Source organism: Chanodichthys erythropterus, chromosome 4 (assembly GCF_024489055.1).
Source record: "Chanodichthys erythropterus isolate Z2021 chromosome 4, ASM2448905v1, whole genome shotgun sequence".
NCBI classification, from domain to species: domain Eukaryota; kingdom Metazoa; phylum Chordata; class Actinopteri; order Cypriniformes; family Xenocyprididae; genus Chanodichthys; species Chanodichthys erythropterus.
Genome location: NC_090224.1, coordinates 19,572,501 through 19,590,000, shown reverse-complemented (window position 1 = coordinate 19,590,000; position 17,500 = coordinate 19,572,501). Strand labels below are relative to the sequence as shown.

The 17,500-nt window shown below is 34.3% G+C and overlaps 2 protein-coding genes across 3 annotated transcripts in view; one reads left to right on the top strand and one right to left on the bottom strand.

Moving 5' to 3' along the window:
* The window catches only part of efhc1 (EF-hand domain (C-terminal) containing 1), an 11,715-nt gene extending 4,514 nt beyond the window's left edge, over positions 1 to 7,201 (top strand). Inside the window, exons 6-10 of the mRNA XM_067384419.1 lie at positions 2,749 to 2,969; positions 4,489 to 4,629; positions 5,651 to 5,864; positions 5,955 to 6,107; positions 7,024 to 7,201. Of these exons, the coding sequence (XP_067240520.1) occupies positions 2,749 to 2,969; positions 4,489 to 4,629; positions 5,651 to 5,864; positions 5,955 to 6,107; positions 7,024 to 7,061 (767 nt within the window). The 3' untranslated portion in view covers positions 7,062 to 7,201. The remainder of the gene's footprint in view (positions 1 to 2,748; positions 2,970 to 4,488; positions 4,630 to 5,650; positions 5,865 to 5,954; positions 6,108 to 7,023) is intronic.
* Positions 7,202 to 12,898: 5,697 nt separating this feature from the next.
* tram2 (translocation associated membrane protein 2) overlaps positions 12,899 to 17,500 on the bottom strand; it is an 11,760-nt gene continuing 7,158 nt past the window's right edge. Inside the window, exons 6-11 of one of the 2 annotated variants that reach the window (XM_067383291.1) lie at positions 17,335 to 17,464; positions 17,175 to 17,245; positions 16,629 to 16,733; positions 15,934 to 16,077; positions 15,684 to 15,844; positions 12,899 to 13,857 (exon numbers count right to left, since the gene is read on the bottom strand). In XM_067383291.1, coding sequence (XP_067239392.1) covers positions 13,781 to 13,857; positions 15,684 to 15,844; positions 15,934 to 16,077; positions 16,629 to 16,733; positions 17,175 to 17,245; positions 17,335 to 17,464 — 688 coding nt within the window. In that variant the 3' untranslated portion in view covers positions 12,899 to 13,780. The remainder of the gene's footprint in view (positions 13,858 to 15,683; positions 15,845 to 15,933; positions 16,078 to 16,628; positions 16,734 to 17,174; positions 17,246 to 17,334; positions 17,465 to 17,500) is intronic. The other variant, XM_067383293.1, reaches the window with a different exon arrangement.

Here is a 17,500-nt window from a genome sequence, read left to right as displayed (position 1 = left end):
TTTGTCTGTTTTTAGTCGAAGATTTTTGAGGAAAACATTCCAGGATTTTTCTCCATATAGTGGACTTCACTGGGGTTCAACAGGTTGAAGGTCCAAATGTCAGTTTCAGTGCAGCTTCAAAGAGCTCTGCATTATCCCAGACGAGGAATAAGAGTCTTATTTAGAGAAACGATCGGCCATTTTCTTAAAAAAATCAAAATTATATACTTTTTAACAAAAAATGCTCATCTTGCACTGCTCTGCGATGCGCCACACATTACGTAAACATGTTGGAAAGGTCACGCGTGACGTAGGTGGAAGTACCGTGGTAGGGCAAAAATCAAATTTTCTCCTCCAACCTCAAAATTGTCCGACATCGTTGTTTTACATTTTTTTGTAAAGGGCATTTGACTAAAGCTGTGTCCGAAACCGCTCCCTATCCACTATATAGTCCACTATATCAGGTGTCAGCCATATTGTAGTGGTGTCTGAATTCTGAGTGAATGACTTCATTCCCTACATTCGTTCACTACTTTATACCCACAGTTCTCTCTGATTTCGAGTGTACGTTCGATGTACACTTGCTGAAGCACTATTCCCAAAATCAAATGCGGAGAGGGCTGAGAGCGTGTGTGAAAGAGTATATTTTTTAAATTAATCATTACTTGAATAAAACCTACTAAAATATAGTGAGACATTATGCATTTTAAAAATTAAATTATATTAATAAGGTAAAATATAGGCTATTATTTTTTTTAAATTATGTAGCCTAGGCATTAAATTAATTTAATGTGTTTTTATAACAACAAGGTGTAATTTGTGGCATTGTTGTTAACTCATTAAACTTTAAGAGATAATTTAGTGGATGATTCTAAAAATTAACCAAATCATAACGGTCGCCTGAGGGCGCTCAAAGACCACGTCATCTGTGAGTGTGAGAGTTTCCAACAAACTAAAAAAAAATTACTTTTTGTTTGCAATATTTTATAGTATTTAATGATTATGAACACATTAAACATGACAAACCAATTATACAATCGATGAAACTACAAAGCTGGCACGGAGGCATGTATGATTACAAAATAAAGTCATTATGATTTTTAATTATTATTAACATTATTGCATAATTTAAGTAACATGTAGGATAAAATAGTTTAATTGCGTTGAGCCGTTTCTGCGACAGCTCCAGCTCTCCGACGCACAGTTATATGTCAGCGTTAGATATTCGGTAATGCGATAAATCACGATAATGAATATGCACGATATTATAATCGTCGGTACTTCAGAATACCGTAAATAATAATTTATTACCAATTATTAATTTTTTATTAGGCAATTAAGAATACTTAATACATGCGCTCAGATGTAAACAATCCCAGCGTGCACGAGAAGCACATAGCGGAACCAGTGAAGGAGACGTGCTGAATGAAAGTGCGCGTTCACTCTCTGACAGCAGAGGGCGCTGATGGAACAGCAGCGTGCAGCGGTTACCATGGAAACCGTGCAAACAAAGTAACTGCGCTAGTGAAGTTTTTAAAATGCTTCAAATCTCACTGTAATCTCAGTGTTGTTCATCACAGCACCAAATACTGAATACTTAAAAAAGACTTAAAAGGATATTTATTTTCAAACCTAAACATTTTTATATTTTAATCTGGACTACAACATGCCCTAATGATTAGAAATGTTCTGATTATTTGTTATTGTTCAGTAAAACTTTGAAAACATACAGCTTCATTAGCTAACATGTTAATTCATTATCATTTAACTGACAATAAAAATACTTGTAAAGTATTAATTATTATTAAAACTTATTTAATGGACCTGAGATAAAACTAACAATGATCAGTTGTGTTTCTAAACTAACATTAACAAAAAATAACACTTTCTGTAACAAATGTAGCTATTGCTCAATCTTAGTAAAGTGTTATCTGTTGTTCTTTATAGCCTAATTCTTTTGCATTTTAATCTGTTTGAAAATTTCAGTCAGAGTTGTTTTTGTTTTATTACAAAAAGAGTTCTTAAACCTGTTAAACTATGACAAAAATGATTTTGCAACTTATTTTAATATTGTGATAATACCGTATACCGTGATAAAAGCTTCATCAATTAATCGCAACATGAAAATTTGATACCGTCACATGCCTAGTGAGCGTCCAAATCCACTCACTTCATTTCGGTCACTCCATGCAGATATAGTGCACTCAAGTGTCATACACTTTATAGGGATTAGTGAATGAGTGAACGAGTGAGCGGTTACGGACACAGCTTTAGTCTTTGCCAGTTCACTTTGTAGACACTGGATTGGTACTTCCACCTACGTCACGCATGACCTTTCCAACATGATTACGTAATGCGTGGCGATTTTTTGTTAAAAAGTATATAATTTTATTTATTTTAGATAATGACTGATCTTTTCACTAGATAATACTCTTATTCCTCGTCTGGGATCATGTAGAGCTCTTTGAAGCTGCACTGAAACTGACATTTGGACCTTCAACCCGTTGAACCCCAGTGAAGTCCACTATATGGAGAAAAATCCTGGAATGTTTTCCTCAGAAACCATAATTTCTTTTTGACTGAAGACAGACTTAATCATCTTGGATGACATAGGGGTGGATAAATTATCACGAAATTTTAATCCTGAAGTGAACTAATCCTTTAAGAGGGCAGAACTAATTTTAACATGGAGACAATTTTGTTGCTTTTTGTGTTTATAGAAGTTTGGACACTTGGAATTCTTAAACTTTTCTCTCTTTCTCGACTCAGAGCCGTTCCCCAGCAGTGTTCTGGAAGTTTCCCCTCATGACGTGAAGGAGTATTTCTCTCCTCAAGACTTCAGGGTCGGTGAGGAGGTCACGCTGATGGGGAGGCGTTTCCTGCTGTATGACTGTGACAACTTCACCCGGAAATACTTTGAACAGAATCACCCCGACATCTTGCTCAAACCGTTTACTGTTGACACTAGAACACCACAAGACATCAAGAGGGTCAGATACATACTTGATTGGGATAATCTCATCTTTATTGAAAGTTAAATGATATTTAGTATGGAAATGGTATGCCACTTTCCACAAATAGGGTACACAGTTGTCTATTCTGACATCTAGTGGTGTGAATGAAGCATCGCGCAAATGTTTTCAGTTAGCGATGCCATTGCAGAAATACACCATTCAGAGTCAGCTATGATCCATGTATTATTCCACTCATCTTTTCAATGAATGATATATTATCTAATCGGTCTGCATCAAAATGTGTTTTTATATATATATATTCTTACCCAGCAGTCACAAATATTATATCAAAGGTGCTGTAGAACGTCTTTTTAAAAGATGTAATATAAGTCTAAGGTGTCCCCTGAATGTGTCTGTGAAGTTTCAGCTCAAAATACCCCATAGAATTTTTTTAATTCATTTTTTTAATTGCCTATTTTGGGGCATCATTAAATATGCGCCAATTCAGGCTGCGCGGCCCCTTTAAATCTCGTGCTCCCCTCCCCCGGAGCTCGCGCTTGTCTTAACCAGCATAAACAAAGTTCACACAGCTAATATAACCCTCAAAATTGTTCTTTACAAAGTGTTCGTCATGCAGCATGTCTAATCGCGTAAGTATAGTATTTATTTGGATGTTTACATTTGATTCTGAATGAGTTTGATAGTATGCTCCGTGGCTAAAGCTAACATTACACACTGTTGGAGAGATTTATAAAGAATGAAGTTGTGTTTATGAATTATACAGACTGCAAGTGTTTAATAATGAAAATAGCGACGGCTCTTGTCTCCGTGAATACAGTAAGAAACGATGGTAACTTTAACCACATTTAACAGTACATTAGCAACATGCTAACGAAACATTTAGGAAGACAATTTACAAATATCACTAAAAATATCATGTTATCATGGATCATGTCAGTTATTATTGCTCCATCTGCCATTTTTCGCTATTGTTCTTGCTTGCTTACCTAGTCTGATGATTCAGCTGTGCACATCCAGACGTTAATACTGGCTGCCCTTGTGTAATGCCTTGAACATGAGCTGGCATATGCAAATATTGGGGGCGTACATATTAATGATCCCGACTGTTACTGTTATTTAACTATGCCAAGATAAATTCAATTTTTAATTCTATGGCACCTTTAACACATACACATTTTATTATTTAATGTTAAAGTTAATTTTTAGAATATAACAAAATGTTCCAAATCTTGTAAAAATGACAATCCTTATATATATATATATATATATATATATATATATATATATATATATATATATATATATATAATATTTTTTTATGTTAATAACTGATTATTTACTGAAAAAGAAACAAAAAGGCCTATTTTGTACCCTATTCATGGAAAATTACCATTTCTATCCAGACTGTTTGTGAGGTAAATGATGTGCTTCATTTTCCTTTCATCCATGTGTTTATCAGTATATTCTGTGCGCATGTTTTCTGAACGCCCGCATGAGTCTTATTGCAGTAATGACGTGTCATGTTGTCATGCAGGTAATTCCTCCATATAACGGCTTCGGTTCTCTGGAGGACTCGTTACAGAACTGTCTGTCTCTGATTCCTGAACCGCCCAAGAAAGACGTGATCAAACTGCTGGAGAACGACCACAAAGTCCTGCGTTACGCCGCACGGCTGGTGAGAATACACCTCATTTGCATAATCTCCAGATCCTTCAGAAATCATTGTAATATGATGATTTATTATCAATGTTGGAAACAGTTGTGCTGCTTAATATTATTTTATAACCTGTGATACTTTTTCAGGACTCTTTGATGAATAAAAAGTAAAAAAAAATCAGCATTTATTTAAAATAGAAATCTTTTGTAACAATATACACTACCGTTCAAAAGTTTGGGGTCAGTAATTTTTTTTCTTTCTTTTTTTGAAAGAAATTAATACTTTTATTCAGCACGGATGTGTTAAGTTGATAAAAAGTGATAGTAAAGATTTATATTGTTAGAAAAGATTTATATTTTGAATAAATGCTGTTCTTTTTAACCTTTTATTCATCAATGAATCCTGAAAAAAGTATCACAGGTTCCAAAAAAATATTAAGCAACACAACTGTTTCCAACATTGATAATAACTGAGTATCAAATCAGCATATTAGAATGATTTCTGAAGGATCATGTGACACTGAAGACTGGAGTAATGATGCTGAAAATTCAGCTTTGATCACAGGAATAAATTACACTTTAAATTATATTAAAATAGAAAACCATGATTTTAAATTGTAATAATATTTCACAATATTACTGTTTTTACTGTATTTATTATTAAATAAATGCAGCCTTAATGAGAGACTTTGTTCAGAAACATTAAAAATAGTAATGTTTCCAAACTTTTGACTGGTAGTGTACAAGTAAAATTATCAAATAGGCCTAAATCTTAAATCAATATTTCATGTCCACATATTTATTTATTAAGTAGCTTTCACCTGCATCGAGTCCTATTCATCATGTCAAGGTTTATTTTATGCGAAAAAGGTCAAGGTACACACATCCAAATTGTCTTGGACAGGTGCAAGATCAAAAAAATATATTAAATAATACAAAAAAGATCTGCAGACTGTTATTCTCCCTTTATTTAGAAAAATGTATTTTACGACAATGACTGTACATTATTCCTTACATATCAACGTTATCGTCCTCCATAGGATTCCCAGAATCCCCTGGATGAGGGACGGCGCTTCATTCTGTCTTACTATCTGTCTGATGACATGATCTGCATCTTTGAGAAATCCACACGTAATTCTGGCATCATCGGAGGAAAGTTCCTAGAGAAGACTCGTGTCCCGAAACCAGGAAGCACAGTGGAAAACCCAGAATATTACGGACCGGCAGACTTCTCTATTGGAGCTACTGTGGAAGGTGTTGATCAGAGACATGACTTCCTGGGAATAATCACAGTTTTTTTTTTCTTTCTTCATATGCTGTTGTTCTTTCTGCTCTCCTCTGCAGTGTTTGGCCATCGGTTTGTCCTGACGGATGCTGATCGCTACGTGTTAAGTTATCTGGAATCACTGTCCCATCATGTCCCTGAACACACACTGTCTTCACTGAGACAGAAGTTTGTGGGCAGTCAGACCTCAGACCAGACCGAGCAACATGAAGGTAAAATATGTGTTTGCTTGTGGTTTTGCAACTACAGGCTTTCGGTTACATGTTCAAGATCTTCAGCCAAGATCCTGTGAAGAGGAAATGCAGTATTCATGATTAAGCCTTAAAGGATTAGTTCACTTTCAAATAAAATTTTCCTCATAATTTACTCACCCTCATGTCATCCAAGATGTTCATGTCTTTCTTTCTTCATTCAAAAAGAAATGAAGGTTTTTGATGAAAACATTCCAGGATTATTCTCCTTATAGTGGACTTCAATGGGCACCAAACGTTTGAAGGTCAAAATTACAGTTTCAGCGCAGCTTCAAAGAGCTTTAAACGATACCAGATGAGGAATAAGAGTCTTATCCAGCTAAACGATATGTCATTTTCAAACAAAATATAAATGTATATGCTTTATATATACAAATAATCGCCTTCCAAGTGCTTCAGCCAAAACTGCATTTTCGTATTCTTCAAAAAGCTTACGCTGTATGTCCTACGCCTTTCCTTAAGTAGAATAGGGAAGGCGTAGGACACACAGCGTAAGCTTTTTGAAGAATACGGAAAGCAGAAGCACGTGCAAGGTGATAATTTGTGTTTATAAAGCATATACAGTTGTATTTTTGTTTGAAAATGACATATCGTTTAGCTAGATAAGACTCTTATTCCTCGTCTGGTATCGTTTAAAGCTCTTTGAAGCTGCACTGAAACTGTAATTTTGACCTTCAACCATCTGGAGTCCATTGAAGTCCACTATAAAGAGAATAATCCTGGAATGTTTTCATTTCTTTTCGACTGAAGAAAGAAAGACATGAACATCTTGGATGACATGGGGGTGAGTAAATTATCAGGAAATTTTAATTTGAAAGTGAACTAATCCTTAAATGGCAGTTTCACTTTAAATCTTTTTGAATGTTTTTCTTCACAGCTGAGACTGATGGAGCTCCAGTCCTCCTCCAGAGCTGAAATCTGTCCAGTGTAATGCTACCAATCCTTAACAAGATACCAACAGATGTCCTCTGTAAACATTTGTTATATGTTTATGCCTTTGGATTTTGTGATTTTCCATGTCTTTTGATGTAAATGTGCAATAAAGACAGAGCAAAACAAGCATCTTCAAAATTAATTGGTGTTATTGAGGCTCATTTATGTAAAATTTGCCTGTATTTCATAAAACCTGTCCTATTTCACCACAAAACTGAAGAAAAAAATCTTTTACTTCTAGGCTAGTTTCATGAAAGTCTTAAGAAAAAAGTTCATAAATTTTTAAGGCTGATCCTGCAATTATGGAAAAATAAAGTAGGCCTACTCTAATATTTTCTTAAAAACGTATTTTGTTTTACTTAATAAAAATATAGGCTTAGATGTCTGATTATATCATATATTATGCTTCACAAGGATGCCTTGTTAAATTCAGTATAGAATAACACAAGACGTGTCAGTCGTATTGTTTTGAATGGGAGAAAGTGTAACGCGCAGTATGGCGGAATAAGTCCCGCCTTCTAAATAAGAGCCAATCGCCGACTGGTAAAGTCTTCGCCTCACTTCAGCGGATGCGCGCCTCCGAAGAGACGTGCATTTAGGTCAGCGCATGCGCATTAGCTTGATCCAGCCTGAAAAAATAGTTTGTTTTTGTTTGTTTTTTGTCATGATTCCAGCGTTTAGAAACTAAATTTATGAGCCGGTTGTTAGATTTCATTGGTGATTTCAAATAAATTTGTTGTTTCCCCATTCAAAGAGATTGCATGATGCCCAGGATGCCCGAGAGGCGTTTCAAAGATGGCCGCCAAGTGAAACGACTTGTCTTAAAGGGACTTTGGTAGTAGTAGTTACTTTATTATCCCCTTGGGGAAATTTTGTTCCAATGGGTTTCAACATGCATTTTCACAAAAGACAATAAATACAACATACATTTAACAACAACAACAACAACAAACAATCTTTCATTTAAACACTTTACAGCCTGTGGTATAAAAGACTTTCCCCCGTTTTTAAAGGTGCCCTAGAATCAGAATTTGAATTTACCTCGGCATAGTTGATTAACAAGAGTTCAGTACATGGAAAATACATACATTGAGTTTCAAACCCCATTGTTTCCTCCATCTTATGTAAATCTCATTTGTTTAAAACACTCGGATCTCAACATAACACCGACTGTTGTGTAACAGTCGGGATCATTAATATGTATGACCCCAATATTTGCATAATGCCAGCCCATGTTCAAGGCATTAGACAAGGAAATGCAGTATTAACGGCTGGATCTGTGCACAGACAAGGTAAGCAAGCAAGAACAACAGCGAAAAATGACTGACATGATCCATGATATCATGATATTTTTAGTGATATTTGTAAATTGACTTTCTAAATGTTTCATTAGCATGTTGCTAATATGTTGCTAATATACTGTTAAATGTGGTTAAAGTTACCATCGTTTCTTACTGTATTCACGGAGACGAGAGTCGTTGCTATTTTAATTTTTAAACACGTGCAGTCTGTATAATTCATAAACACAACTTCATTCTTTATAAATCTCTCCAACAGTGTGTAATGTTAGCTTTAGCCACAGAGCATAGCCTCAAACTCACACAAAATCAAACGTAACCATCTAAATAAATACTATACTCACATAATTCAAAGCATGCATACAGAATGCATGACGAACATCTTGTAAAGATCCATTTGAGGGTTATATTAGCTGTGTGAACTTTGTTTATGCGATGTAGTCGAGAGCTTGTGGGGCAGAAGGAACGCATCTCTTAAAGGGGCCTTGCTGAAAAAATCTGTTCATAGTTAATGATGCCCCAAAATAGGCAGCTAAAAAAATTTATAAAAAAAAATCTTTGGGGTATTTTCAGCTGAAACTTCACAGACACATTCAGGGGACACCTTAGACTTATATTACATCTTGTATAAAAACAATCTAGGGCACCTTTAAGAAACACTGGCATCCTGAATCTTCATCCTGAAGGCAAAATCTCAAGCTCATTATACAGTGGATGCCTGTAATCAGATTTTCATAGCTTTACAACAGCATCTAGTCTGATAAATTTGTTCTAGGCCTATTATAGGGATACAACGTCATTTACTCACAGTGACTAAGACTTTCCTGAGAGAACTCTTGTCCCACCATTTGCATTGTTTCCAAACCAGCAAACAATACAAAAGGTCAGTACACTTTCAATAAAAGAATTATAAAACACTTTTAACAGTGGAAGGCTTACATTAATCTTCCTAAGGAAGTATATTCTTTGCTGACCCTTTTTGTTCACAGCGTCAGTCCATTTGCCCCACCTTCATTTGTGATCTAAAACAACTCTGAGGTATTTCTAGTCTTCAACTCTCTGAATCTGCTCCTCTTTAATAGTGCTCACACTCCTAAAACCAACACACATTTCTTTAGTTTTTAAAACATTTAACTTAAGATTGATGCATCACACCAAGAAATAAATCCATTTAAAAAGGGTTCATGTCTGTCCTCATCCCCTTTAAGGAGACTAACCAATGCAGTACTATCTGCAAATTTGATTAAATGTCTCCCTTGACAAATGCTCCTGCAACTGTTTGTATAAAAAATAAACAATAGGGATGAGAGGACACAACCTTGTGGAGAACCAACATTCGTAATTTGTTTTTCAGACAATGAGGTACCCACACACACACGCGTTGAACTCTATTACTTAAAAAAAATCATGTAACCACAAAATTAGTCCTCCATCTAGAGAGAAATCTAGATAGTCTTTCAGCCAATACAGATTGTGTTATTAAAGGCAGAAAGAGAATTTTTATATGATTTCTGGAACCCTCAATATGTGAATAAACAATATGCAACAGTAGGGATCTGCAACGATTAATCGCGATTAATCGTTGGCAAAATAAAAGTCTTTGTTTATGTAATATATGTGTGTGTTCTGTGTATAATAATTATGTATATATAAATACAGACACATATACAGAAGAGGATTAGGGCCAAGCAATAATAAAAAAATAAAACCATCTCGAGATTAAAGTTGTTAAATTTCGAGAAAAAAGTCGAGATAAAATGTTAAGAAAAAACTCGTTAAATTACGAGAAAAAAGTCGTTAGATTATGAGAACAAATTCGTTAAACTATGAGAAAAAAGTCATTAAATTTCGAGTAAAAAGTGGAGATAAAATGTTGAGAATAAAGTAATTAAATTACGAGAAAAAAATCATTAAATTATGAGAACAAATTAGTAATTTAACGAGTTTATTCTCAACATTTTATTTTGACTTTTTTCTCGAAATTTAATGATTTTTCTCATAATTTAACGCATTTGTTCTCATAATCTAACGACTTTTTTCTCGTAATTTAATGACTTTGTTCTAAACATTTTATCTCTACTTTTTTCTCGAAATTTAATGAATTTTTTCTCATAATTTAACGAATTTGTTCTCATAATCGAACAACTTTTTTCTCGTAATTTAACGAGTTTATTCTCAACATTTTATCTCGACTTTTTTCTCGAAATTTAACGAGTTTTTTCTCGAAATTTAACGAGTTTATTCTCAACATTTTATTTAGACTTTTTTCTCAAAAATTAACAAGTTTTTTTCCTGAAATTTGACAACTTTAATCTCGAGATGGTTTTATTTTTTTATTATTGCTTGGCCCTAATCCTCTTCCGTACACATACATGTATATATTTAAGAAAGATATTATTTTGCAAACGATTATATTTATTTTGCAAACGATTAATCGTTTAAATCCCTTAAAATAGCATCATGTACTCCCTTATTAGGCTGATAAGCAAATTGAAATGGATCCAATAAATGCTGTATGTTTTCCACTATATACCTCTTATAACAAGCATTTCGCAACAATTAAACACCAAAGAAGTCAATGGAATTGGATGATAATCACCAAGTTAATTTTAGGAATAGGTACCATAGCTGAAGTTTTTCTATAAGGTTGGCACTACATGCCAGTCAAGCAACAATAAAGCAGAAACTGTGGATAATTGCTCAGTTTTTAATACATAACCACAAATATTGTCTGGCCCAGGACTCTTGTGTGTATTACATTTTTGGAACATTATTTTGACATCAGCTTCTGTAATAGAAAAAGTATTAGTTGATGTCAAAGCACCTCTATTTTTATTTCTCTTCTCATTATTCCCCTCAAAACAAGAAAAGAACAAATTTAACCTGTTTGCTAGTTCAAAATCTTCATCTATAGCTGTCGCGTTTATATTTTTCTTCCCTATACTCTTATGTGGGATATTAATCATCGTCCTAATTCCCTCCCAGGCCTGTTTAGTATTTCCTTGTGACATTTTAGCCTCAATTTTTTTGTTTATATAATCTACTTTAGTTTGTCTTTTGATTTCTCTTTGAATGTCTCTTTTAGCTAAGATATCATTGTTATAATAAGCTATTTTCTTCTTAATTAATAGTTGTTTTAATTTCTTTGTTATTAGGATATATTTTATACGTTTTTGTGGGTATAACTGACTCCACACAAAAACTAATATAATCTGAGACCACAGTTGTATGAGTATCTAGGTCTGGGGAGTCAAAGGTGTCCCATTCAAACCAACCCTGAAGGCACTTAATACTCTCATTATTCCAAATCTTAACAGTCTTAACCTGAGGTATCTCCCTTTCAAGAAGTCTTTGATATTTAGGTTGATGATTAACAACATTATGGTCAGATCCTCCCTATGGTGGCAACGTGGTGGCAGAAAAAGGCACCTTTAACGTTGCCATAACGCTTGAATAAGTCTTATTTTTCCTAGTGCAATAATTCACTGATAAGTCCTCAAATCCGTTCAATATACTGTGAAGCCAGTTGGTTCAACCTCATGTTGAACCACATGTTAAGTGTGTGAAATGTATTCATTTAACGAGAATTACTTGCTAGATTAGAAAAATAAAATCTTTTAGCAGTATTAATAAGTATTGTCCTGGGGAAATATTTAGTCACAACTGTAAACTCTAAAACTTTGGCTGAACTTGATTCAATCATTGGCAGTGGTTCTACAAGATGGAAACATGTTAAATCTACTCAAACACTTAATGTAGGATGAACTTGATTTAATCATGTCTTATTTTAGTTCATCCTACATGTTTCCATCATGTGGAACCACTGTCCACGATTGAATCAAGTTCAACCAAAGATCTTCTATTTACACGTTAGTGTGGCCAACCAAAATATGGTACTAGTCACATTAATAACATTCCCACAGCAACTGTTTATTTTTTTACAAAAGCTATCTGAATTGTTGTTACACCGTGTCTACACCAGATGTGAGCGGTGCGATGCGACAAAAACAAACAGAACCCATTATAATTGATGCTATCTACAGCGCATCCAGACATGGTGATAAAAAAAACAAGATGGGAGGAAAAATTATGTTAATGCTTTTATGTTTAATGTTACTTGAGAATTTTTTTTAAAGAACACCAAGTATTTTTGGGAATACAAAATTAATATTTTTTTTTATTAGAAAATAAAATGGCAGTTCTGAAGGAATGTATTTTTAAGAATGTTTCGTGAATCTGTCCACTTGATTTAGTACCATTATTTTTTTCAATAATGATATATTTCATTAAGTGCTTTTCTAAAAATACATGCCATGGTGCTCATATTTAATTTTCTGTTTTTAATAAATAAAAAAACATGTCCAGGCATGCTTTTTATAAATATTTGTATTACTGATGAGAATGTGATTTTTGCATTACAGAAATGAAGCATTTTATTTAATAAACAAGATTTTTTTGCATTGAAAAATAGGCTTTAATGCAACAAAAGGTATTTAAATATTTCTAAAGTGCCATTTTAAATATAAATGTTTTCAGTTTATGCTGATTTTATTTTTATGTATGAGCAGACAATGAAACAAAACCTTTTTCTTAATGTAAAACAATTTTCTTGGATGAAATGTGACATGATTTCATTAAAGTTACTCTATTACCTAATGTGAATTATCTGTTTATTTTATGTAATAAACAATGAAGTAACTAAAACAAAGGCTGAAATGTTTCTGCAAAGACAGAAAACTCAAAAAAAAAAAACATTTTAACTATTCAAAAAGGTTCAATATTTATAAAGCATCGTCATTTACGATCAAATATCAAACTGCATAAACGTACAAAGCAGAATAAACGCTCATTACAGGAGAAAGGCTGAGTGAGTGAGTGTGTTTGCTCTCATTCAGGGTCACTTCATTACCACAACACTTGTTCCTACCTCAAACCGGACAAAAAAAAAAAACATGGATTTTCCTTGTCTCTTTGCCAGGTCTTTTTGGATTGTCATGTAAATCTTTTGTTCATTACAAACTCAGAATGTGTGAATGAGTCTCACAATAACACATTTGATTCAAATCATCTCAATGAGTATCCTTTCTAGGCCACCATAGTCGCCATTTTTGTACCTCAAGATATGCAGATGCAGAAAAACAAACTAACCTCAAAACAGCGCTTTAATAAAGAAAGACTGAGTGAAGTTTAGAAACATATGCAGAAGAAATAACATGAATACTGAAACTGGAAAGAAGTTTAGAACGTTGACAAGAGCCTGTTGAAAGTCCTGTTGTCACTTCCTTGGAGAAACGCCACATGCACTTCTCTTGACGTGGTAACAGGAAGCAGCAGGCAGATGATCTGTTTCCTGTTCCTGTGCCCTCGATGTGTGGAGGTCATCCGCTGGAATGAGGCTGAAGTTTACGGTGCTTTGATCTTCTTGAGACGAGGAGATGTGCCGTTCTCCGCTTTAATGAGTCCATTCTCATGATGACCGACTGCAGAACACAAACAGCTCGTGTTAGATCATCACTGAACACCAAACAACGTCATGTGTAACCCAAGACATCAGACCTACAAAACCAGAGTTTGTCCTTCTGTGTCACGTTTTGGCTTTCACACACTCACAATTGCCCAGAGGCCAGGCAAAGTTCACCTAGAAACCTAAAAATCATTTCTAAGCTCTTCACAAAAGCTTTGTGTGACCAACAGTTAAGCCATAAATCTTGCCTACTGCAGTAGCTTGTATCGCACTGCATATGACAAAGTGTAATGAGTATTTAACACTTTTTGGTAAACCAACTCTTAAGCTTAAGGCTCTGACATACATCAAGTGAAACAGAAGAATGAACTGATGTGACTTCATTTAGAAGAAAGGCCATGTTCACACCGCAGCAGAATACGGTTGTCAGTCCTGTATCGAAGTCATTGATACGGTTATGTTGACACACAGTTCAGTTTTTTTAATTGGTAGTGACAACAGCATTCTACAACCAAACTCACACCTATGAATTTTCAGGACTCACAACCACATTCTTGGAAAACTCGGGCTGTGAACAGAATTGGACTGGACAACTAGTCATACAGAGTGCGTCGACCATGTGTTGCAAGTTTTCAGTAAGTTGCTTGTGTTAGTTTCTGGAGTTTAAAACAGCTTGCAAAAGTGAACTTTCCAGAAAAGTTCACTTTGGCTGGTAAAAACACCTTTGAACTACCATTGGTCCATGGCAATTATGTTATTGGAAGTGTGGATCTGGGGCTCCACCTTCTTAGTGTTATATATATATATATATATATAAAAAATACACACACACACACACACACACACACACACACACACACACACGTACATACGATATTATATTATAATATATATATATATATATATATATATATACACACACATATACATATATACACACACACATACATATATACACACATATATTTTTTTTAACATCTAGTTTAATTTTGAAACATTTTTTCATAAAAACAAAAAAACAAAATGTAATTTGTATTTTAACAATGTATTGTATTTTTACAGAAGTACTGGATAAAAGTTTATAGTTTGGATATAAACACTAATGTCTACAGAAGCAAACAAAATAGAGTAAATCACCTTTTGAAAATAACATGAAATAAAGATTGTATCAATTTCATCGTTACACCAGTAGTTAGTGATAAGTGACAGTTAGATAATGTATTTGTCATTGAATCATTCATTCAATAGATTCATGAAATAAAAAAAAAATAATGAAACAAGTGAAGCATTTATGAGTGAGTCATTGAATCATTCATTCAACCCAATTTTTTAAAACAATTCAGATTAATTAAACCTCTAGTAAATTACATGTTATTTTGTTTTTTTGTCAGATCTCTGTTTGTGATTCTCTATTTATCCAGAATTATGCAGCGCTAAAATATTTCATAATATTTGCATTGCTTCTTTTTGTACTGTGGATTATTTTCCCATTTCCATTTTTTTTGATGAGGCACTGCCACTCTTGCCTCCTCAAGAAAACACCACTGGCAAGTAGTTTCGACCTCCCAAAATGAACCCGATTTTGTTTGTTACGGCACACAAGTTCATTTTTCGATTTAACTTGAAGTATATCCAAGCCTTAAGCTTAAAAGAGTTAGTTTAACCATGCATACCGTTTTATCCTGTTTTAGCCAATGGTGACATTTATCTTGTTATTGAGAGGATATTGTTTGCCACCAGTATAATGATGCTCAGATATTTCTAACTTCTTTTTACCCCAAAGTGAACATACGAGTATATCAGTGTCTAACTAGTGCGGTGTAATTCTAAATGAGCGTGTACCTGAATCCCGTTTCGGCGTGCGCTGCATCTGTTGTTTAGCAGCGGCTCTCTTCCGGGCCGCCTGCTCCAATCTCAGCTCGCGCGTTCGGCTCAGCTGGAAACGGAAGAACTTCCAGAGCAGCCATGATTGAGTGAAACACACCATGAACAACACCAGCAACCTGCGTGTCAAACACACACACACACACACTCTCATGTCCGGGTCTCTCGTGATGTGCTGAACTACAATGGGCGTGAACTTAAGTCTCACCTGATAGAAAGAGTGTTGAAGTTTCCAGTCTCCAAATCAAGCGTCTGGTTTTCAGAACGAGCCAAACCGAAGCCGACAGCCAGGAACATCAGAGTCAGAGTGATCATACGGGTCAGGACGAACCCAACGGACCACATCTCAAACCTACACACACACACACACACACACACACATACACACACAATACAAGCATATTGCTGTTATATAGAGAGATTATGATATACACTACCGTCAACGTTTTGGGTCAGTTAATGCTTTTGAAATACATATCTTCTGCTCAACAAGGCTGTATTTATTTGATGAAAAATACAGTAAAAACAGTAATATTGTGAAATATTATTTTCATTTAAAATAACTCTTCTATGTGAAAATGTTTTAAAATGTAATTTATTCCTGTGATCAAAGCTGAATTTTCAGCATCATTACTCCAGTCTTCAGTGTCACATGATCCTTCAGAAATCATTCTAATATGCTGATTTGCTGCTCAAGAAACATTTATGATTAACAGTTGCCGCAATGCATTTTCTTCCCAGGATTCTTTGATGAATATTAAAGTTCACATCTTTGTCACTTTTGATCTATTTAATGCATTCTTGCGGTATAAAAGTATTAATTTCTTCTAAAAAAACAAATCTTTTGAATTGTAATGAAATTAAAGCATGATTTTTCGCATATGTCTGAGGGAGTTTGCTCACATTTTGTGGTGGTTTTCATCAATGAAGTAGAAGAGTCGAGACAGATGGAAGCCCATCTCAGAAAGATACTGCAGAAACAACAGAACCAGCCCGACCCGTGTCAAGCTAAAGAAAGATGAAAAATATATATTAAATGAATCATTCTTCATGCAAATATCTGATATTATACAGTAATAGTTGTTAAATTATTATAATGTTATTTAAATAACATATAAACATCCATGTATAACAAAGCCCTAAAATTATATTTTACATATGTAATGTATATTATACAGATATATTATACATATATAAATATACTGAAATATTATGCATTTATATTCATTATAAAATTTTGTATTATTTTTTTTTTTATACATACATGTACATATATATGGAAGTTGTTTTGGAAACAGTATTTTGCTGGTACACTGACAAAAGAAAGCCCATTGGTAGTGTAAATAACAGACATGGTACCCGTTTCATACCATAAAAGACTTAATAAAAGCAATTATATGGTGATTTATTGGTTTTCGTGTGTGAGCGCGTCTATAGCTCATGACTTACTTCAACAGATACGCAGCGAGAATGTGTACCAGATAGAGACTGATGTACTGCAGCTGACGAGGGATTTCCTCCTAAAAACATTAAAAGAGCAACAGTTATATTTTTATTATTTTTCTATTATTATTATTATATACTTTAATTTTATTATGCGTATACATACATATGTCCCCTGCAAAGTTTCTGCGATCCTGTCGTCGTCTCTTACCTTTCTCACTTTCTGGAAGTAAAGCTCAGGTAGTGCGTGAAACCAGTATGCCAGCTGTGTGAGGTAGAAGAACTTCACCTGAAACCTGACAGAAAGATGATTACAATCACATGACAGTCTG